Raw genomic sequence first — 23,901 nt, 5'->3', positions numbered from 1 at the left:
CACGAAACTGCTTAACTGAATCCATGCTGATAACTGCTGAAGAAGAAATTGGACTCAAGAAATTCAATGAGGTGAGAGTATATTGACACGTGTACTTGTCTTTATCGGGCGACACGTTTTGCCGACTAACAAATGTCATCGCACAGCGCGGGACGCGCCTGCATGTATCCGAAGTTGCTGGAAAGTTATCGATGCTTCTATCCGCTGTCTGTTGTCGCCGAACCTTGTGTTATCTGATTTCATCGCTTGACACGAATGGTGTAGAATTTTGTAGAAGGCATGCGGGTCCCAGCGATTAGTCTGGAACATTCGATGACTACTGTATAAAAGCCAACGCGCTTGACCCGCTGATCAGATTTTCGACGATCGCCGAGCGTGTTCGCCGCTATCGTTGTGCTATAAGTGTAGCCTGTTTTGTGTGCCCAGGTTCGCCCAATAAAAGTTAGTTTTGTCGTTCACAGTATTGCTACTGTGTTATTCAGCGTCACCACCACGTGACAATATTATATGCTCTAGGATTTTGACTGGAATAGATGTTAATAATATGGGGCGGTAATTATTGCATGAATGTACATCACCAGGTTTATAAAGAGGGACCACCTTCACTATCTTCCAATCAGAGGGCAATGTAGACATCTGTATTGACTGTTGAAAAAGCTTTGACAATATCAGTGAAGAATAAACTTGTGTACACTTCAGCATTTTTGATGAGATACAATCTGGACCGGCTGACCAAGACACCTTTAAGTTGACAATCAGCATTTCGACACCAACTGCATCAATAGCGATAGAATCCATTGGCAACAAGTTGGTTTTTCTCATATGCGGAAATACTGTGGGGGTGCTCTTATGAAAATGAGTAACAAACACATTGTGCAGAACATTGCAGCATTCGCTTTGAACTACTGGAACATTAGATTGGATTAGCTGAACATGTGTCCTTTTAGTACCGTTTATAATGCTCCAAACTTTACGGGGATTAGAACGAAGTAGTAAAAGAAGAGTTTTATCAAAGAATTCCTTCTTGGCTTTTGAATGCGCAGCAGAGAATTCTTTTTAATTTTTGATAGCAAGACCAGTGGTCAACTGTGGCTGAGTATTTCGCGCGTCGAAATATCCGCTTCTTTTTGTTGCGCATGCGCTTTATCCTGTTAATAAACCATAGAGAGTGAGTACTTGATGAAACTTTCCTTTTAGGTACAAAACGATCAATAAGAGACAAGAGTTTCTTTTTATAAAGCAACCAGTTCTCAACCGATCGCTGCTCAAAACCGGCGAAAAACCGATCAGCCAAGACCTGAGATTCCCTATTCATTCCTATTATGTCTGCTTTACCGTATTCTTGGATGACCTAAGTTTTTTTTTCTTGTTAGAAATTTTTGCCCGTAGAGTGAAGTGAATTATAGAGTGATCACTAATTCCCGATGAATGAGTTAGGCCGGTAGCTAGGTCTGGTGTAGTGGTCAGTATTAAGTCTACAATATTAGCGAAAGTGGGAGTCGTACGAGTGGGAAGGTAAACGAGCTGAGTTAAGTTGAAGTCGTGACAAAAAGTTAAAAAGCCTTTGCTTTGAGCGGACTTGTGTTTTAAGGAAACCGAGTATCGTTCCCATCTGATCTCAGGAAAATTGAAGTCGGCAAGTAAGAAGAGGGGCGATTTTGGGTATCCGACGAACAGCTTATTGACAACATCGTGCAGTTCATTACAGAAAGACAACGATGCAGTTAGTGGCCGATAACAGAGAGAAAAAATTATTTCGCGAGAATCGATGACCACGCGCGCACACACAAACTCAAGTGAGGATAGAATTGGAATTACAGGGGAAGCAAGACGATCGCCAACCGCCAGTGATCACCACCACCGGACTGGTAATCACGATCACATCGGCAAAATGTGTAGCACTGTTGACAGTCCAAATTTGTTGATTAGTCGTTCCAGTGTGTTCGACCAGTGTGTTTCATGCTACGTTCTGTTGCCTGCTATAGCGTCGTCGCTATTTTATTCTTTGCTGAAAATTTCCTGTTATGTCCCTACACATACAGTGAGATTCTTCGCGAGGGATGCTGTAGATAACTATTGGAATCTTTTCTAATAGAATGTTTATCTTTTACTATCACCAGAGCCTGTTTCGGCTTCTGTGCTTGCACGTGGGTGATTAGATCGGCTGAAAACGTGACCCAAAGCCAACACGTCTTTTTATTTCTGATTTTGTGGTCGGCTTCAAATTTGCAACTAGTTGCAATGTCTCTTTCCGCACAGACGGCTTTCTTTCAAACTGTTCAATTGATGGAGTGCACATTATGACAATAGTGTCCTCGGTCATCGAATGACTTGGTTTTATATTTTCCTTTGTGCGCGTGACACGATGCTTGTCAATTTAGCTAGATAGAGAAGGTTTACAAGTGTATACGGGTGATACAACTACTACTGTTTAATAATATGCTTTTGCAATCATTACTTAGCCTTCATGCCCAAACTATGACATAACTCCACCCATCTCCTCCTGATTTTCGCGAAACGTTATCCTCGTCTCCACTTGGTGGAAATGGGGGGTGCTCTGAAGTGTAGAGCGATTGGCTGATCATACAGTTGGTGGAGAACGGGGGTATGGAAGGTCGTAGGCAATACGAGCAGAAGATCGGGACCATCGTAGTTATCTAGGCTTGCGGATTGGGCGAGCTGGTATTGCATTATAAAACTGCTGCAGCGCAATATAGAAAGGAAGAAACAAGCCGAGCCTGCCCAATCCTCAACCCTAGCGAACTTCCCTTCGTATACATCGGGCTCCTTCATTCCTTCTTCTTCAAGTGCCTCTTTAATTGCTAACCTAATAGCCCTAGCTGTGTATCATGCGTTGTCTTTCGCGTACTGGATCCGAATCGAGGTAATTCCACCTGACGTCAATTCTGCCGCCCGCTTATTCCGTCGCCCGTCCGGCTGCGAAGCGCATCCAGACGACGGCCGTAGTGAGCAAACGACCGCACCAGAAAAATAAAGATGGCGGCGCCGCCCAAAGCGACTGCCGTCCGCCTCGAACCTGTCAAGTCGTCGTCGTCCACTGTGTGGCCCGTCACTTTCAAACTAAGGCTTGTAGTTGGTTTAAATTTGTGTGCGAGAAGCTTGTACATCAAAGTATTCGTGATGAGCGGGCACCGTTTCCGAAAGCCCTACTCATATTCTCAGGATGTAGGCTTATAGTGGCTGTATTAGCTGAACATGGCCTCGAAGATGTTGCGGCGGCTGGGCTGATCTTAGTGCCTGAAAATCGCAAATGTTTGCTTGTTTCTACACACTCTAGATGGCGCCATCGGTATAATAAAGACTGTCATACGTTCCTTCACTCTGAGTGAAGATGGAGATCGAGAGCAAACAGCGGTTGGCCGCAGTGGATGTTGTTTTGTCCGAATTGGGTAAGGACGAGTACTTGTTTCATCGAAAGAGGTCGTCTTGGCAAAATCAGCATATCGCCAACAAGCATCTCAGTATGCAAAACCACTTGTACCGAGAGTTGTTGGTCAGTTACATTGAGGAATACCGGAGGCTGTTTCAATGTTTCAAGTGACAAGAGAGCAGCTTCTTCAGTTGCTGCCAAATCGTCTCTCTTTCGTATCCGCGCAATCGGTGAGACTAACGTCCCACAACCCGGGGGACAAACTGCTCCACGAGATGCAAGAAGAAAGTTGCCTCATCGCTCAAGATCATTGCAGTCGTTCGCGCGTGCGAACAGGCACGAGTGGTATCAACTGCGATGAAGCTGTTTCAGAAACTTCCCAAAGCCACGCTTGTTGCCAGACTGTAAACATGCTAGGTTAACTCCGCAGCATTCGACTTCCAGACTCCGGATGCGAAAAATAGCCCGGCATTTTCCGTCCGTGGGGGTCGCGGACGACGCGCGGACGGCATGAATCCGGGACGTGTAGTCACGTGAGGTGCCCTCCACGGCGGAAAAGACGCATTCATCCGTCATGTGGACTCACCATAAAGATCGATAACGGCTCAAAATGAGCGGAAAGTCATCAGCGCAACCTGGCATCACCACCTGCAGTACTTTGCTTCTTTCATTCACTTTTCGCCGCTGACCACACCAGCTCGTTTCGCCTCAGTGCTGTCGCTTACACTCGTCGGATAGTCTCATAACATTGATAATGATAATGCACTGCATGCAGATGAGCAAGTGTCGCAATGCTTACGCATATTTAGACAACTCCCAGAGGAGTTTCCGTGCGATTTTTTATCGGAAACGTGCAGTCGGTGGTGATCCAGAGCGGACAATGCATGTGAGAGGGGTGCGAAGCTTTTATTTTTTATGAACTTCTTGCCCAGCTTCCAAAGACCTGCTCAAGCTAAGACGTGTTGATTGCTGTATGTAGTTTTTTTATTGTCGCATGCCCTCGAACCGTCATGAACCCTACTGTGTAATGACATTAGAGCAGTATTCACGCCCAAAAGGAAATGCAGCCGGTAATTGGGCTGTCAAAGATTTGCGGCCCGGCAGCAGCTCCCATCCCCCACTTCCGGCGACAAGTTAGGGGGAGGGGTCTAGAGCAACTTTAGGCCCCCCTCCCCACAGTGGCGTGACCAGAAACTTTTGCGTCTGAGGGGGGGGGGAGATGTCCCAATTGACCGTGGAAGGGGCAGGAGCTGGGCCAGTTCCATAGTAGCAAACATTTTACTGTTAGTAAGCGTTACACTTGCACGGCGTGCCGCCCACTTTGCTACCCCCCCCCCCCCCCCGCAATCGACGCAATCCAGCTATAAAAACGTGCATGACAAGTATGCATGACAACATGAATGACATGCTACGGAGCTGGCATGGATGTCGGGTCATCATCATATCAGCCCGTTTGGATGTTTATCACAGGATTAAAGCTTCTCCAGCGATCTCGCGATCACCAATACCGCTGCTGTATATAACTGGTTCCGCGTGACTTCAAATTTTCTAATTCAATCACGCCCACCTTACTCTCTGCCGTCCTCGACTGAGCATCCCTTCCCTTAGCACCCATTCTGCAACTCCAATAGACCAGTGGTTCTCTCCCTTAGAGACTGCATGGTCTGCCTAGCACGACTTCTTCCTCTTTATGTCAACCGGAATATCAGCTATCCCCGTTCGCTCTCTAATCCACATCGCTGTCTTCCCGTCTATTATCGTCACGCCTGACATTTTTCATTGCATCGCTCGTTGCGCGGTCGCCAACTCCTTCCCAAGCTTCTTTGGTAACCTCCAAGTTTCGGTCCCATATGTTGGTAACGGTAGAAAGCAATGATTAGCACTAGGATCCATGGCCATGGTTTACTAATGCCTACCGTAAGCTCTCCAACTAACTTTATTTTTGTTAATTTACTTGATCAGAGGCCCATGTGAGTAATTAATCTGAACAAACGTATTTCTGCGCAGGTTCTAGAGGCTCACTGCCGATCATGACATTTCGTTCTCTCGCCAGGCTGTAGAACATTATTTTTCCCTTCTGCATATTAAACTTTAATCAGACTCCTGCACTTTCTTCGCTAAGGTCCTCAAACGTTTGTCGCAAACAGTCTGCAGCGTTGCTAAGTATGCCAATGTGATCTACAAACCATAAGTTGTTCAGCTACTTACCGTTAGCCCTCACCCCTAACAATGCCCAGCCTAACTGGTTGCACACCTTTGAGTATTCAGTGATAGCGTTGTAAAGATTTTGCCATTGATCATGCGAATCCTTTTGCAGATATCTGGGTATGCAAAGTCGGCGCGTTAGTGTCATCCTTTGGACATCAACATTCGTGGGAAACTATATATATTTTTGACCGCTGTGCGTACTCAGTGCGCTGCGGCCAAGGTGTTCCGATCTAATCATTGCAGCTAGCTAATTGAAGCGCAGGTAGCGCGCGTTTCACGCATAGCCAATATCATATCGTAAACTGCCAGTGTTCATTTATCATATACTGTACGCTTCTTCACTTACTCTCGCAAAATTAGGCTGTAAGTTAAGCATACTGCGGTTTTCAAAGGGTGTTTTCCTATTAAACACTCTTTTCCGTTAGAAAGGGTGTTGCAAGGGTGTTTACAAGGCTGAAAAGATAAATAAACCCGCATTACACCCATGAGGGTGTGAAAATTTTAAGAGTGTACCGCGCCCATTGGGTATAGTTGTAGCCCGCTAACGATAGCTTGAAACGTCGCTTTCAAGACCTTCCGCGCTGATAACGGGCGCGCTGTGCTATCGGACGTGAAGGAGGAAAACAATATATATATATATTTTTGTCTATTTAAGCAGTTCGCTTTTTCCGACCAGGTGGTGATTTTTGAACGCCATTTGACGTTTCACGATCGTCAAAGCAGAAAGCAAGAATGCCCGTCCGCTATTATTGTTTGAAACGCCGCTTTAGAGAGCTTACGCGCCGCTCACGGACACACGGCGTCGTTGGACATGAAGGAGAACTGTATTTATGTTTACAAAGCAGTCACATTTTTTTCAGCCAGGCGGTAATTTTTGAATACGCTCCGAAGTTTGCGATCATCAAAGAAGAATGCAAAAATGACCACCACCGGGAGTGGAGCGCGCGCTTCGAAATATCGCAGATCTCGTGATTCCGCTGCGTCTGCGGCTGATTTTTTCAATGGATCGAGCAGCAGCGAGTCTGAGGATGCTGCCTATTCGTCGGTCTCTGAGAGCGACGACGACGCAAACCATCCTGGAACAACCGCGGCCGCAGACCGCCACGTCCAACTGTAGCGGTCGCTGTTGAAATTTTGTAGTGGAATACCTGTTCAGTAAAAAAAATATCATTTTTTTCGGAGATAGTGCCCATTAGACGGTTATACATTTTGTATATCTCATAATGTTTGTTACGTACATTATTTAGTATATACAAGGGTGTCTTTACAAACTTTGTTCAGTTTTATCCCACAATCTTGATTCTGGCAATTTATATATTTTTCGTGACATACATATCGGAAATAAAACGTTAATGGGTGAAAAGTGCATTTATTCTGCTTTTTATTTATGTATTGCATAAAATATTGAGCGCAGTATTTTAAAAAAAGCGAAATCTGCCGTAACCTACAAAAAACACCTATTTTCCTCATGGCAGGGAAATAGTTAACCATGACACAGAACCGGTGCTTTTCCTCGCAATTCAAAACAGCGCCTAGGGAAATGCGCAGCTGGCATGTGTCGGCCCCGAGGAAGGTGTAGCTGCAAAACTACACATGTGCGTACTCTCTTGCTGCAGTACATGACAGCCTATATGCGAGCACAGATGCTTCGGCTAGATAATTCTGCATTCTTTAAAAGCAGGTACTTGAATTTCATTTTTGAATCGTTCGTAGTTCTGCTCTTTCTGGCATATAAAGGTACGTGGACCAGCGTGTCACACTCTGAACACGACTTTCAGGAATAATTTACGTATACTAATGATTTCATAACGACTAGAATGTCACAGTAATTACCGCGAACTATGCATGTCATTAGTATTAAAATTCTGTGGTTAAAGAGACGATGCTGGACTTTTCAAATATGGTAAATACATTATACTAGACGTGGTACAGTGCTTTTCTGAACACCCGAAACAATAATTATTCACTTGCTTTTTGCGGGCAAGGTGTAATGTCGTGGTAAATTATGGTGACGCTTTCTAATGGCTTTGTCAAAGCCCCGCCACATAAACTTCACATCGTAAACAGTTGAAAATTGAACATCCACAATAAGAATTACATATAAAAAGACATTTCGAGTCCCGGACAGGAGCATTCTCCACAATTACCATGAACGAGAAGAAAATTGGTTACGTGCGTTTCAAGACATGGCGCAAATACTGTGCACATGCTGTGCATTCACCCGAAGGAAGCTGCCGTCGTTGCGATTTAGCGTGCACTCAGTTCTCTGGGTGATCACAAATTGAAGGTGCACTCGCGAAACCAAATTCTTCTTTTTTTTTTGGCGATGATTGTTGCATCGTCCCAACTGATTCCATGATTCGTCGTTTCAGCGTGTTCGACCAGTGTGTTTCATGCTACGTTCTGTTGTCTGCTATCGTATCGCGGCTATTTTATGCTTTGCTCAAAATTTTCTTTTCGCGAGGGATGCTGTAGATAACTCTTGGAAACTGTTCTAATAGGAAGTTTGTCTTTTACCATCACCAGAGCCTGCTTGGGCTTCTGTGCTCGCACGTGGGCGGTTAGATAGGTTGAAAACGCGACCCAAAGCCGACACGTCTTTTTATTTCCGATATTGTAGTCGGCTTCGAATTTTCAACAAGTTGCAATGTCTCTTTCCGACCAGACGGCTTTCTTTCAAACTGTTCATTTGATGGAGTGCACATTATAACAATAGTGTCCTCGGGCATCGAATGACTTGGTTTCATGTTTTCCTTTGTGCTCGTGACACCATGCTTGTCAATTTAGTTAGAAAGCGAATGTATACTAGTGTATACGGCTGATACAACTACTACTGTTTGTTAATATGCTATCTCAATCATTGCTTCGCCTTCAGGCCAAACTGTGACACCCCTCCAGCCCTCTCCTCCTTATTTTCGCGAAATGTTATCCTCGTCTCGACTTGGTGGAAATGGAGGGGGGGGGGGGGTTGCTCTGAAGTGTATAGCTCTTGGCTGATCATAGAATTAGGGGAGAACTGGGGTATGGAAGGTCGTAGGCGATACGAGCAGAAAATCGGGACCATCGTAGTTATCTAGGGTTGAGGATCGGGAGAGTTGGTATTGCATTATAAAACTGACACAGTGCACTATAGAAAGGAAGAAAGAAGCCGAGCCTGCCCAATCCTCAAAAACTCGCCCAATCCTCAACCCTAGCGAACTTCCCTTCATGTACACCGGGCTCCTTCCTTCCTTTTTCTTCAAGTGCATCTTTAATTGCTAACCTAATAGTCCTCGGTGTGTGTCGTGCGCTGTCTTTCGCGTACTGAATCCGACTCGATATACTTCCACCCGACCTCAAATCGCTGCGTTCTGTGACCCATGATGGTGTAGCCTTATATCGGTGTGAATTCTGGGAAGTGTTGTGACGAGATGTCCTCATGCTTTTTTCTAACTATATATTTCGTCCAACTTGGCAATAAATCAGTTGGAAGTCAGCGCTCTGGTCGTTCATCCGGCTGGCTCTGCTTGTTTCTTCATTTCTATTTTGCTCTGTGCCAGTTTGAGATCGCAGTTATCATCGTCATGGTAGACAATATCATCACAGGGCAGGAAGAATATGACACCCTAATATTGCATACGCTCGTCGCTGTAGGACCATCACAAGTACATTTTGCTTCTTCTAGATCTCCCAGAAATATAAGTTTAGCACGAAACAAAAGCAGGAGAGATATATTGGTACTTCTGCAACGGCTTTCGCGTGAAGACATCTCTAAAACTAAAATATCCTGGCCTTAATTGTTCTAGGAAGCAGAATTGTTAAAGACCCTTCCACAGTTACAAGTTGCCATGAATGCGAACGCGCGGCAGATGCTTCTAAGCAATTCCAAGTAAGTGATAGACGATGTTGCTTGGAAATTAACCAGTTTTCATCCACTGTCCTAGAAGAAGCTGAATAACTAAGCTGCGGAAAAGTTTGGATTTCTTCGTTAATTTCGTGAAAATCGGCCTCATTATACTCATGGATGCATATGTGATGTTTTTCAGGTGGGTATGTCAATTGACAGGTTAAACAGTCGTATGTTATTGTTACCGAGGCGTCAATGCCTCGAAGGAATTTAGTAAGTTCCGGATTTAATACAAGTGATTGGTCGAGGGTAGCAGTACCACGAGTCGACACACTCATTGTCCGATTCAGTTCAACGCCAAAGGCAAGAAAGTTTCTACAAAAGGTTCAGTGCCATTACAATCTGCGAAGGTAGATTACCAGCGAAGCTGTCTATGTGGGCCCCTTAATGGCGAACTGTCCACTACCATGTGTGAAATGCCGTATGGACATAAATAGAAGGCGAGGCGCAACTAGTCGCTCCTCCACGATGTTGAGTCTCGGAAGATGATCAGGCACCGGGGGCTATACATACCCATGTATTTTTGCAAAACGCGGCACGACACCTTTTACTAAGGAATCCCTGCACGTAGAAAAGACGCGCTTCACCGCACTCCGAAGGCACACACTCCTTCACTACAGCCAAGGCGATCATGCGTCGGTTGACGTCCCGTATTGCAATAATGGATGGGAGGTCACTCGAAAACCACAATCGATCACACATAACACAGGGCACACCAAATTGGTTCCCCACAAACTTTTTCCTTTAGTTATATTTATATATACATTTGGTTATATTTATTATACATTCACGTGGACGACGGAACCGTGGCCTGGGGGAGCCGGAGGAAACGTGACGCGCGTGACATTACAACGGGACCGCCACTATGAGAGAGCGGAAGGAAAGGAAAGGTGCTTGGAACACCGGCACAGAGAGGCCGGTGCGAATGTAGACACGGCCGAGGTGGGTCAAAGTTTAGTACCTGTTCTTATTAGCTTAATATTTGATACGGGTTGCATTAGGACTCAAGATATTAAGCTTATTTTTGCAAGCCGGCGGAGGGTGTGAAGCCTGATTCACGTTCACCATGGGCCGACTCAGAATTTGCACTGTCTTCGAGATCGGCTCACGGTGTTTGGTCTACGGACATCAATATAAAGGTTCGCTGTAATACGCAATAGTCCAATCAAATCATTCCACTTAATGTGAAGAAAGTCGAAATGTCCGGTGGGTACCAAATTTGCTGGTTTAAATAGGTAGCCTATGTTTAAAAGCACGTAGTTCAAATCGGCAGTAAATTAATCATCACTACTTGATGGGTGGTAACCCGCGTAACAATTACGTTCGTGCTAGCGGGAAGCTATAATTTACAACGTGGATTTCATGATGGCAATAATTTTCTACAACAGTAGGTGTAAGGTTGCTCTGATTGTTCGTGTTCTTAAGTGTCACGAATCGGCCACGTGCTGTGTGTATAGAGAGGGGGTGCCCTTCCCCCCCCCCATGTCAGCGGGGCAACCGTTTCTGTGTTATGTGGTGTCACAGGCACTGCGCGGTGTTGGGTGACACGTCGCGGCAGGCGCCAGGAGGGCGAGTGCCGATTCCGGGAAGTCGGTATTGTGCGCACGGTGTTGGCAGTCCGCCGACGGTCACACAGACCAGCCTTAAAAGGGACTGCTGTACAAGGTATTGTGGGTCTGGCGCCCGAGTGCCTGACTAATTGGAGGCGCCGCCGAGGTTAAGAAGGACTTAGCAACTCTGACCCCGTGCCGCATGCAGTGAACATGGACCTAATCTTCTACGCGTCCGGAACGCAATCGCTAGCCTTGTTGTTGGGTGCGACTGCCTGTGTAGTGTCGAAGGCCAGCTTACCGTGCACGCTGTAGGAATGCGGTGCGCACGTAAAGAGTGCATTCGGACGACGGCGTCTCGGAAACACGCACTCGGAGAACTTTGTCTTGTAGACAATAAGTTTGAAGGACAAGGAGGGCCATCCGTCTCGCACACGGCCAAACTTTGAGTACAGCGGCACTCCGTGGTGTCGATGCCCCTGCTTTCGAGACATTTGCGGCCTAGACACCGTTGGGATTTGAGGCGGTCTAGCGATAACGTGTTCGGGCCTGGCATGTTTTGTTGAGCCCACCACTAACAACGGAGAAATGAGAGGGCAACGGAGTTTTGGGGAAGAAGGAAAAGAGCTTTGTTTTCCAATATGTTTATTTTTAAGAGTAACCCATCCCTGTGGGTTGTGGCTTGAAACGGTTGACTCTGATTGGCAACTGAACCTGTGGGACGGGCCAATGGCCCTGCCGCCTTTTTTTCTTTGTATATTTGGGCTATAAAAATCGGGACGACATGCTGTCCCTCAGACTTGGCTGAAATCAGGATTGCTGATAGATCAGTGAGCCTCCGTAATATGTATGTTAAAACGAGTCTGGGCTCTAACAGTCATTGAGACAGTAGAAGAGTGAGACTTTGTTTCTCAATTGTTCAAGTTTGTAATGTATTTGTTTTACCTGCCATGTATATAGAAAAGTTCACGTATAAATATTTCTTGTACATCTGGACCGGTATAACGTAAAACTATTCCGTTTTGTTTCTATTCCAACATGGCCGACACCGCTCGGTCATTGGTCGAATTTTTTGAGGCCGCGCCCATTTTTCCTGCCTGTCAAGCGACGTCAGGAATGCACAAAAACTGCCACGTCAAAGTGACGTTTACGCACTCATTATGCTAAATTATGCCGAACAAACCCGGCAAATTCGTGGAATAGCCGGTGAGTGCCCCGTTCCGTTTGGAATAGAAAAAAATGGCGGCCTTCGTGGTTTGTTTGGCGGCGGCGGCGGCGGCTCGTCTGTGCGGGCGCGGGAGGAGAGAGCCCGAGGATGCGTTTGACATGCCAGACGATCAGTTTCGGCGGCACTTTCGCCTGAAGAAAGAAACTGTGCGGTGGCTGTGCGACGAAGTGGCGGAGGAACTCGGAGGCGTGAGAACTTCAGCGCTGTCGGTGGAGCGGCAAGTGTTGTGCGCGTTGCGATTCTTCGCAACGGGCAGCTTTCAGGCCTCGGTAGGGAGCGAGGAGACGATCGGCGTGACCCAGCCTGCGGTCAGCAAGTGTGTGCGACGCGTGGCGGAGGCAATCGTCCACGCCGGGGCCCGCAACAAGTGGGTCCATTTCCCGAGGACGACGGAGGAGAAGGCGGCCGTGAAGGAAGGGTTCCTTCGACGCGGCTCCATTCCCGGCGTCATCGGATGCGTGGACGGCAGCCTGATAGCCATCATCGCACCGAAGGGCGAGCAGAAGGCGGCATTCATGTGCCGCAAAGGGTACTACGCCCTCAACACAATGTTCGTAAGTATCTTAATTTTTGTCTAATTGGCCCGTGATCGCAACGCGTGGCTTATGCTGTGCGCGCTCTCGTCAGATCTGCGACGCAGGCATGCGGATCCTCGCCATCGACCCTCTGCGACCGGGGTCAGACCACGACGCCCACGTCTGGAGAACTACGTGGTTGCGTCGTCGGTTCCTGGAGGGGCATATTGCCAAGGCCGGCGAACACCTCCTCGGTGAGCAGCGGGAAAATTTTGTACAGTTGCAATTCTGGCAGCAAAGCGTGCTCGCGGCGTAAGAGAATATTGAAGCCCGAACCCCTTATGTTACAGTCAGGTTATTAAGTATAGGCGAGATGTAGAAATTTTCCAATGGTATCCGCACGAAATAAAGTGACAACAAACCTTACTTTAAACTAATTTTTAATGTGAGTGTTCAGTGCACACGTTGTCACGTTCTTTTTTTACACCGACAGTCATTTGTGAATGAAGACTACACAAAAAGCTGCCTTGCTGCAAATAGGGATGCTGTGTCCCAGCTATTGTTATCTGTGATCACAGCTGGGTCAGGTGCTCAGCCTGTATATTTCTTTATTGCAGCCTTTCTGTAGTAGGTGCATTTTACATGACCCATGCTTCGCCTACTAAACTTTGTGCAGATTTCATACCATTTTTTATGATCCTGCAGGTGACAGCGGCTACCCCCTGGAACCATGGCTCCTGACCCCAGTCACAGGCCACCCTCCCGTACACACTGCAGAAGGCAGGTACAACACTGCACATGCTGCCATGCGGTCCGTAGTGGAGCGGTGCATTGGGCTTCTGAAGAGCCGCTTTCGCTGCCTTCAGCGGTACCGCGCCCTCCACTACCAACAGCGCGCTGCCAACATCGTTGCAGCATGTGCAGTGTTGCACAACTTGTGTCTTGATGAAGGTGACGTGTTGTCGGATGATATTAGTGATGACAGCAGCAACAGCAGCAGTGACGATGAAAGTGGCAACCCCTCCCCACAGAGAGTTCCCCAAGTGAGGGCAGCACGCATGATGTACATGAGAGGCTGTGCTGCCCGGGATAATGTTATTAGCTCGTTTGGCACGACACGGCAGCAGCACCAGCGATACCTGCAAAGGGTGCGAAGGCGGCTGCGTCGACAGCAGCACCGACAGCAGCAATAAACATGTGCCTGACACTGCAGGCAGATGTTTATTACCGCTGTCTACACATCTAATAGAGAGCAGGAACCAATGTGAAGAAATGTGTGCAATTAGTGGATAGCGTGCTGCTTTTTTTATAGAATCTGCTCAATCATAACCAGCGTTTTCACGTGTCCTCTGCCAGTGAGCTGTCACTACCGGAGATGATTGCATCATTCCACTGTGACACTACATGAGAGCCTTTCATTTAGTACCTGTGGATAGAACACTTTGTGTTCATCAGCAGAATGTTGTAGCTACTTCTCTGGGCAGCTGGGGTTCGCCAAATGATTTGCTGCTGCTGCTGTTGCTTCTGTCATCACCGACACTGTCACCGCCATCTGCACTGTGCATGGGAGGATGTTGGTCTTCGCCTCCTCGCTTCCTATTTGGGCTGCTGCCAAGCACAACACTTCTCGCTCCACCATGTGTACTGTGCTCACGCACCTTGTAGGCCCTGCGCTGTTTTGCCACACAGCCACCGCACAGTTCCTTGACATAAGGCCAAGTTATGCCGAAAATGATCGCCTGGCATGTCAAGCGCGTTATTCTCCCTTGGGAGAGTGTACATATGTAAATAGTTCTGAAATTGAAGGAACACAAATTGTAAATATTCATTTCAAGTGCAACTTGCATTGTTTAAAATCGTTTATTTATATCTGCATTGTAAATAAAACCATGTGATCGATCTTCAATGCCGTCTTTCATCAAAGCAAATGACAGACAAGTACACAGAGCATGGCTTCATGGCGCCAAAATAGCCGTGTGATGTTCACTACATGGGACCCAGTGCACTACCACTGGGCCGTTGGCAGATGTTAAATTGCATAAATATGACACGAGCATAATGACATTTTTTTGAACTCGCAGACAACCATTTTTCTTCATCCAGCAACTTAACAGCAAGAAAGATCTCTTCTCTATTATGTAGTTGGCATGTTTGTAGCACAAAACAGTTTCTTTTCAATGACTAGTGCCGTAATAAGATCACAATATAAAGCAGCCATGACATGCTTCTAAGGAACGACAAGTGAGAAAATGCTTGGCACTAAAACGGTATTTCATATAACGGCTGCAAGACCAGCCTGGCAGCGAATGTCAAAATAGCGGCCACATCGATGGCTCTGTTACATACGTCGCAAACTGTGCTCAACTACAATGGGGACTAGATTGTATTGCTAGCATAGGTAAGGACACCTGAAATATCACAGCGACCACCACAGGTAACAGGTGCTTGGTGTGACCAGTGGCTTCATCATCAAGAATATCTTGATACGCATGTGCAAGCCTGGCCTGCCTGTGTATAAACACACATGCTTCTCGCAATAAAGCGCTCTTTCGTTTCCTGCTGCTCGGGTGTGTACACTTGGTGTTAACAAAAATACCAATTCGGCTACTTTGCGTAGGCACGAATGGTTATACATTGCAAACATGACATACATATGGCATAAAAATTGATTTCCAGTTATCACAGTATTGTAGTTATTAAGCGCACCTGTATGTGTGCGAGACAATGTCATAGTTGGCGTAAAAGTGATTGCACAGTGTATATTCCGTGGAAGAACGGCGCACATTGAAACATATCAGTAACAGCAAAACAAAAGTGAACAACACCTAACGAAAATACGGCAAAAAATGTACATATAAGTTATACCGTCACACTTGGACAAAGAATAATACACATGAAATGAACTTGGAGAAAAAAATACGGTAAAAAACAGAAACGCAAAAATATGACAAAAATTGTAAATATACCTTATACCGTCTCACTTGGACATAGATAATTACACAAAATGACTAAATGACACACTAAAAAAACACGGTAATGAACAGAAACGCGAAAGTTCTACATATAACTTACGTAATGCCTCACTTGGGCAAACTTGCACTAGATATTAAAATAAACATGACAGAAATTACCTTGGAAAAAAAATATGATTAGGGACAGAAATTACGGAAAACAGCCATATCATCCTTTAGTGCTGCATAAAAAAAAAAAAAAAACATGCATAGATAGGTGACACTTGTACCTAACAAAGCACTAAAGGATGATATGGCAAAAAAAAAAAGCTGCCCCTTAATGCTGAGGCGGCGCGCGCAGGTCGGCCAGGGCAGCCAGCAGCTGGCGCAGCGTGGTCGCAATGAGAGTGGTCGCCTCTCGCGAACCACGCATCTCGGCCACCAGCTGCTCGAGGACTTGCCGCGTCGCTCGCTGCTCTTCCACCAGCTGCGAAACAAATTCACTTAGTTAGCTACAGGTTATGCAATGTAAATGCTCGATTTGCACTGTTTGCAAGTCTTGCAGTTTCAGCAAAGTTACTCTTGAGGGCAGCGAGATCATTCACATATGACATGACAAATGGCCGTGCAAACGTACATGGTCTGTTATGTTAAAAACATGTGAAACGTAACAAATCATACCAAGCTGCCTCTGCCTGTCAGAAGGCAGTATTGGTGACTAGTTGAATTGTTAAACAAATTATGATCATGCTGTCGCGATACATGCAACCATGGAAATGTTTTGTAAGTTGCTATGTGTTAAAGAACAGCTCAAAGGAGATGTATAAACGTGCATGAGCCAATGAGCCAAATGACTACACATGCCTCTCATGTGTAACATGGTTGTAATGTACATTATTACCATGTGCCCTAATCACCTCTTCAAAAAATGACCCGGCCAAGTTGTACGCACCTGCCGATGTTGCTGCAGCAACTGCTGGTGGAAGCTTGCGGCCTCCGCGTTTGCCGCCTCAGCTAACCGGCTCTGCCGGGCATAGTCCGCGGCGGTCCTTGATGCGGCGTCCTTGAGGACCTGAAGTCGGGGTGGCCTGCGGGGCTGCTGCCGAGCTGATGGTCCGTAAAAATAAAATCAGTAAACAGCGGTTAAGAAAACTAATTTCGCTCCATCCTGGATAGACATTTTACTGGTTCATTATCAGGTGGAAGCCCAGAAAAATAATTCCGGCAACACACCGTTCACAAAATGAACAGTCAATTTGCATAAACAAAAAGGCACTACACCATCATAAAATACTACACTGATAGTACTTTCAGCTTGTACGCTGCATTACAAATGGTGTTAACAGTCACATTATTGTTCCATTTTGCAGCGACCCTTAGGCAGGCACTTCTTCTTTGCCATGTAAATAATATAAATACACAATTTCTGTTTCTAAGCTCTTAATAGATAATGCTTGGAGTGATGTGTTCGTATTGCAATAGCTGCTGAAGTGCCTTACGTGCAGTGCCACTGGTCCCCGGCTCCGTGCCCACCGAGACGCGCGCAGCTGCTGGTGGGGCAGGGGGCACTTCAGCGGACTCCTCACTACTACTGGCTGCGTCCTCCTGGAACAATAAAGTACAGGACATAATGTGATTAAGTTCCATCAACTGGTTGCAATGTCTATTTCACTTATCACGCAATTCCTAATCCATCATGCGACATACTAGTGCCTTGGAGCTTTGACAACTCGTCGCTAATGCTTTTCGGATTAACGAGTCATGAAATCCACGACAAGGTGTTTCTAACAGCAGTGGGGCAGCATTTCCGTTCTTGCAAAGTACGGATATCATGTGCTGGCATGTGTGTTGAATTGTAAGAATACACACACAAGCACACAACGGAAAAATATTCACCACGGTGTAACTGCCCGACATCGGTACACATTGCAACGAACATTGCTACTCACCTCAGCATCGCCGTGAAAAAAATCCGCAGGGGCGGAAGCTGGGCCGGTATGGGCGAGCACGGCGAGCACTCGACCCTCTAGGCCGCCCAACTTTCCACCTCCCGTCTTCCTGCAAATGCATGAACACCGTCAGCTTATACGTTCCGAAGACGTTGCTAGTCGCGGGCTCACCTCTTTTCGGCGCCAACCTGCGCCGCGAGTTTTTTACATTCATATGCCATGCGCGCCCAATACAGGCGCCAGCGCCGGGCTATCTTTACTGCCGGCCCGACGGCGTTCAAGGCAGCGGCAATTTCTGCCCACAGATCCCTTTTTTGGGCAGCACTCATACTTGGCGAGAGGCTGGTGGAGCCTCTCGCCAAGTACGGGTGCTGCTCCATAAACTCCACTAGCATAGCGGCCTGCGCGGCCGATACGCGCGCGCTGTTGCTACTCTCCGCCATTTCTTTTTCGCGCTCAATTTTCGCCGGACCGCAGCGAATTAATACCAACAAATCGTACCGTTTCAGATATCAATTCGTCGTTAAAACATAACGGTTACATTCATTTAATGTGTCGTTATTTTATCACGCCATAAATGCCACGTTAAATTTAACACAAGTGAATAACAACAACAAAAAAAACTTTTCTCGTGCGAATATCCAGCAGAAGCATCTGTACCGCCCGCACGGGGGAATGGATCACTGCGCAGCAGTGTGTGGCAAAGAAACAAAAATGAGCCTCTCTTACAGACCACCCTCGATTTAAATCATGACTACATTCGGAGACAGTTGCGATCGTTTATAGAAAACGTTTACTTACCAGCTATCTGTTGAGATGCCTTCCAACCTTCATCGATTCTTCCGTATCCTATGCGAATAAAAGCAAAAGTGAACACCATGCGATCACCCAGCGTACTGCTCAGTCACTAAGCACAAGAAAGAATGATGCGTTTACTCACCGAGCACTACGCTTTCGCAGTCTTCATGATGTTCACAGCTTCCAGAATTCTTCTCGGGCGAAAGTACCGCGTACGGCGAGATTTCAACTAATCACGTTACGGACAAATATACACCAAGTGCGGGCCACAGGACCGATCAGCTGTTTTCACGTAGCCGCCATCTTAAGTGTGCGTAGCGAAATGGATTGGATGCGGAATTGGCACGTGTGTGGCTATGACTCAAAAAATTAAAATATTTGTGCTTACTTTCAAGTGCGCTTCAACTTCTCTTGCGTTAAAAGATTACAAAACACTTTTACTCTCAGCGACATACAATTGTTGTTTTATCAGACGTTTATGTCTTTATGTCACTTGCTATACGGTCCCTTTGCAAATAAAAAACAAGCAAAACATACTTCCGGCAACGATGGAGGCTGCTGATTGGACAGATTGAAAAACGTCGCTGGTTCCCGCCCCCATACGCAGAAACTGTCGCGTCATTTTGACGTCCGGAGTTTGGAACACTTTTTGTTTGGAATAGAGTTACGTTATCGCGCCCCTGACCTCATCGTTTCCTGCCTGCGTTTGATCAACAACTGCCGAACATCATCCGAGAAGCTTCAAGTTCCAACGGTGAAGCGAGGACGGAGAACGAACGAAACTTTACTGTAGGCTTTATATTTCGTTGCACAAAAACCGAAACACGACCGCCTTTGCGGTCCACTCATCCACCACGGCGGCTTAGCAGCTATGGTGTTGCGATGCTACGCACGAGGTTGCGGGATCAAATTCGGTCGCGCAGGCCTCATTTCGATGGGGACGAAATCGAAATGCGCCCTTGTCTCATGCGTTGCTGGCATACTAAAGATGTCCTGGTGGTCAAAATTATTCCGCAGTCCCGCACTACTGTGTGCCCTATAATCAAATCGTGGTGTTGCACGTAACACTCCCTAAATACTTCTATCTACTCGGTCCAGCCTGAGTGAACAGCGTACTTCCCACCATTGTTTAGAAGTGCATGCGAGCTAAATTGCATCGTTAACAAAGACTTAGAAAATACGGTGCTATCTGTGACATTGTCTTCCAGAATTTCTTCTATTGCAGCTTTCTTGGAAGAGAGCTGCGTGCATTTCTTAGTAAAGCAATCATGGCGTGGTACGTGGTGGCAACCATCGCATGCGGACAGGCACGATAACTGCAAAGTGGGTGACAGGTTTTGATCGACTGCTGCCAATTGAGTTCAACAACAACAGCAGCACTATCATGATTTGTAAGTCGTACGTTTGTTGTTCATAATCACTCTATCAAGAAGTATCTTGGAAGCCGAGTTAGCTTGCACAGGAAATGCGTGAAATTTCCTGCTTTCTAATCTTACTCCTGAAAAATTATCCTCCTTTATTGAAAAAGACGTACTTTATAGCGTTTAAGAGACAAAGCATTTTAGCTTTATCTTTGAACAGAGCTAGCTTTACGATTACAGGGTGGTTCTTAACATTCTTAGTTCCTTGGTAACGGTCCCACCTATCTGCTCGGTCTATGTCACTGCTTTCGAACGTGATTCCAAAAACTCGAAAGAAATGTGGGGGCGGTCAATTTTTTCAAGGGCACCAATGCGGGCAGAAACACAACTGAAAGCTGCCGGATATGGTTTTGGCCTCCGTTAGCTACGGTAAGCTCTCCGATTGTATGGCTTCAGGTGCTATGGAAGGACACTTTCGTGTTAAAGTTAAATTATGGGGTTATATTATGGGGTAATTATGGGGTTAAAGTTAAATTATGGGTTATAGGCAGCGGTGGCGTAGAGGCAGAACACCCCCCTCGCGTGCAAGAGGTCCGTGGTTCGAATCCCGGTGCCGGCAATTTTCCACCGAATTTTAAAAAAAAATCCGCGTGTTGATAAAATTGCACAAACAGGCCTGGAGTGTGGCCCTGATCCCGGTGACCAGAACCGGTAACGCACTCCCTCACCAGAGCAGGATTGGCCACCCTGGTGCAGTACTTGGCCACAACCTCCTATGAACACAACAATCAAACCCCGGCCCTCAGTCCCCAGCAGCTGCAAAGCAACTGACCACGGCGGCGGTCAGACCTGCGACGCAGCAGAGGGTGCTAAGAATCACTGGCTCCGGACAGGCCGCCATTGGAATATGAACCTGGCAACGTTTAACGCTAGAACGTTATCTAGTGAGGCGAGTCTAGCAGTCCTATTGGAGGAATTAGAGGGAAGTAAATGGGATATAATAGGGCTCAGTGAAGTTAGGAGGCCAAAAGAAGCATATACAGTGTTGAAAAGCGGGCACGTCCTGTGCTACCGGGGCTTAGCGGAGAGAAGAGAACTAGGAGTCGGATTCCTGGTTAGTCGGATAGCTGGTAACATACAGGAATTCTATAGCATTAACGAGAGGGTGGCAGGTCTTGTTGTGAAACTTAATAAGAGATACAAAATGAAGATTGTACAGGTCTACGCCCCTACATCCAATCATGATGACCAGGAAGTCGAAAGCTTCTATGAAGACGTGGAATCGGCGATGGGTAGAGTGAAAACTAAATACACTATACTACTGGGCGACTTTAATGCCAAGGTAGGCAAGAAGCAGGCTGGAGACAAGGCAGTGGGCGAATATGGCATAGGCACTAGGAATAGCAGGGGAGAGTTATTAGTAGAGTTTGCGGAACAGAATAATATGAGGATAATGAATACCTTCTTCCGCAAGCGGGATAGCCGAAAGCGGACGTGGAGGAGCCCGAACGGCGAGACTAGAAATGAAATAGACCTCATACTCGGCGCTAACCCTGGCATTATACAAGATGTGGACGTGCTCGGCAAGGTGCGCTGCAGTGACCACAGGATGGTAAGAACTCGAATTAGCCTAGACCTGAGGAGGGAACGGAAGAAACTGGTACATAAGAAGCCGATTAATGAGTTAGCGGTAAGAGGGAAAATAGAGGAATTCCAGATCAAGCTACAGAACAGGTATTCAGCTTTAACTCAGGAAGAGGACCTTAGTGTTGAAGCAATGAACGACAATCTTGTGGGCATCATTAAGGAGTGTGCAATGGAAGTCGGTGGTAACTCCGTTAGGCAGGATACCAGCAAACTATCGCAGGAGACGAAAGATCTGATCAAGAAACGCCAATGTATGAAAGCATCGAACCCTACAGCTAGAATAGAACTGGCAGAACTTTCGAAGTTAATCAACAAGCGTAAGACAGCTGAGATAAGGAAGTATAATATGGATAGAATTGAACATGCTCTCAGGAATGGAAGAAGCCTAAAAACAGTGAAGAAGAAACTAGGAATTGGCAAGAATCATATGCATGCGTTAAGAGACAAAGCCGGCAATATCATTACGAATATGGATGAGATAGTTCAAGTGGCTGAGGAGTTCTATAGAGATTTATACAGTACCAGTGGCACCCACGACAATAATGGAAGAGAAAATAGTCTAGAGGAATTCGAAATACCGAAGGTAACGCCGGGAGAAGTAAAGAAAACCTTAGGAGAAATGCAAAGGGGGAAGGCAGCTGGGGAGGATCAGGTAACAGCAGATTTGTTGAAGGATGGTGGACAGATTGTTCTAGAGAAACTGGCCACCCTGTATACGCAATGCCTCATGACCTCGAGCGTACCGGAATCATAGAAGAACGCTAACATAATCCTAATCCATAAGAAAGGGGACGCCAAAGACGTGAAAAATTATAGACCGATCAGCTTACTGTCCGTTGCCTACAAAGTCTTTACTAAGGTAATTGCAAATAGAATCAGGAACACCTTAGACTTCTGTCAACCAAAAGACCAGGCAGGATTCCGTAAAGGCTACTCAACAATAGACGATATTCACACTATCAATCAAGTGATAGAGAAATGTGCAGAATATAACCAACCCTTATATATAGCTTTCATTGATTACGAGAAAGCGTTTGATTCAGTCGAAACCTCAGCAGTCATGGAGGCATTAAGGAATGAGGGTGTAGATGAGCCATATGTAAAAATACTGGAAGATATCTATAGCGGCTCCACAGCCACCGTAGTCCTCCATAAAGCAAGCAACAAAATCCCAATAAACAAAGGCGTCAGGCAGGGAGATACGGTATCTCCCATGCTATTCACAGCATGTTTACAGGAGGTATTCAGAGACCTGGATTGGGAAGAATTGGGGATAAAAGTTAATGGAGAATACCTTAGTAACTTGCGATTCGCTGATGATATTGCCTTGCTTAGTAACTCAGGGGACCAATTGCAATGCATGCTCACTGACCTGGAGAGGCAAAGCAGAAGAGTGGGTCTAAAAATTAATCTGCAGAAAACTAAAGTAATGCTTAACAGTCTCGGGAGAGAACAGCAATTTACAATAGGCAGCGAGGCACTGGAAGTCGGGAGGGAATACATCTACTTAGGGCAGGTAGTGACGGCGGATCCGGATCATGAGACGGAAATAATCAGAAGAATAAGAATGGGCTGGGGTGCGTTTGGCAGGCATTCCCAAATCATGAACAGCAGGTTGCCATTATCCCTCAAGAGAAAAGTATATAATAGCTGTGTCTTACCAGTACTCACCTACGGGGCAGAAACCTGGAGGCTTACGAGAAGGGTTCTACTCAAATTGAGGACGACACAACGAGCTATGGAAAGAAGAATGATAGGTGTAACGTTAAGGGATAAGAAAAGAGCAGATTGGGTGAGGGAACAAACGCGAGTTAATGACATCGTAGTTGAAATCAAGAAAAAGAAATGGGCATGGGCAGGACATGTAATGAGGAGGGAAGATAACTGATGGTCATTAAGGGTTACGGACTGGATCCCAAGGGAAGGGAAGCGTAGCAGGGGGCGGCAGAAAGTTAGGTGGGCGGATGAGATTAAGAAGTTTGCAGGCACGGCATGGCCACAATTAGTACATGACCGGGGTTGTTGGAGAAGCATGGGAGAGGCCTTTGCCCTGCAGTGGGCGCAACCAGGCTGATGATGATGATGATGATGATGGGGTTTTACGTACCAAATGCACTATCTCGTAAAGAGGCATGCCGTAGGGGCGAACTCCCGAAATTTATACCACCTGGCGCTCTTTAACATGCACCTAAGTATTATTACACGGGTATTTTTGTCTTTCGCTCACATCGAAATATGGCCGCCGCGGCCGGGATACGATCCCACGATATCATGCTTAGCAGCCCGAACTCCCACAACGTATGTCCACAAACTAGGTATGGAGTGCGCTACGTTTCTAACGTCTGTCCACAAACGAAACGCTCTTTGAACACATCTGATAAATGCAAATTCTGGCTTTCAGTGTTTGGAACTTTGTT

At 46.3% G+C, this 23,901-nt stretch overlaps 2 protein-coding genes, 1 long non-coding RNA gene and 1 other non-coding gene across 5 annotated transcripts in view; 3 read left to right on the top strand and 1 right to left on the bottom strand.

The window, feature by feature from the left end:
- LOC139051405 (arylsulfatase B-like) overlaps positions 1-23,901 on the top strand; it is a 170,507-nt gene that overhangs the window by 2,056 nt on the left and 144,550 nt on the right. The window lies entirely within an intron of this gene.
- Positions 10,417-10,599, top strand: LOC139051410 (U2 spliceosomal RNA). The gene has a single exon (XR_011509382.1). It is a non-coding gene; the product is annotated as a U2 spliceosomal RNA (small nuclear RNA).
- Positions 12,152-13,781, top strand: LOC139051342 (putative nuclease HARBI1). The gene is made up of 4 exons (XM_070528366.1): positions 12,152-12,817; positions 12,891-13,032; positions 13,484-13,734; positions 13,767-13,781. Exons 1-4 carry the CDS (start codon positions 12,275-12,277, stop codon positions 13,779-13,781), a joined length of 951 nt encoding a protein of 316 aa, XP_070384467.1. The 5' UTR covers positions 12,152-12,274.
- On the bottom strand, positions 13,828-18,850 carry LOC139051265 (uncharacterized). Its single transcript, XR_011509295.1, has 6 exons — positions 18,619-18,850; positions 18,480-18,527; positions 17,679-17,787; positions 17,229-17,334; positions 16,682-16,836; positions 13,828-16,216 (listed from the first exon to the last, which is right to left on the bottom strand). It is a non-coding gene; the product is annotated as an uncharacterized lncRNA (long non-coding RNA).

Source organism: Dermacentor albipictus, unplaced genomic scaffold, assembly GCF_038994185.2.
Source record: "Dermacentor albipictus isolate Rhodes 1998 colony unplaced genomic scaffold, USDA_Dalb.pri_finalv2 scaffold_11, whole genome shotgun sequence".
Classification (NCBI taxonomy): domain Eukaryota; kingdom Metazoa; phylum Arthropoda; class Arachnida; order Ixodida; family Ixodidae; genus Dermacentor; species Dermacentor albipictus.
Note: the sequence above shows the minus strand (reverse complement) of the source record. Positions and strands in the feature narration are given on the sequence as shown.

What these genes read in the sequence shown, in the direction of transcription:
- LOC139051342 (XM_070528366.1), top strand. Translation starts at nt 12,275, where the DNA reads ATGGCGGCCTTCGTGGTTTGTTTGGCGGCGGCGGCGGCGGCTCGTCTG. An exon ending in ACGCCCTCAACACAATGTTC is followed by an intron (nt 12,818 to 12,890) that starts GTAAGTATCTTA and finishes CGCTCTCGTCAG; the next exon opens with ATCTGCGACGCAGGCATGCG. An exon ending in GGCCGGCGAACACCTCCTCG is followed by an intron (nt 13,033 to 13,483) that starts GTGAGCAGCGGG and finishes ATGATCCTGCAG; the next exon opens with GTGACAGCGGCTACCCCCTG.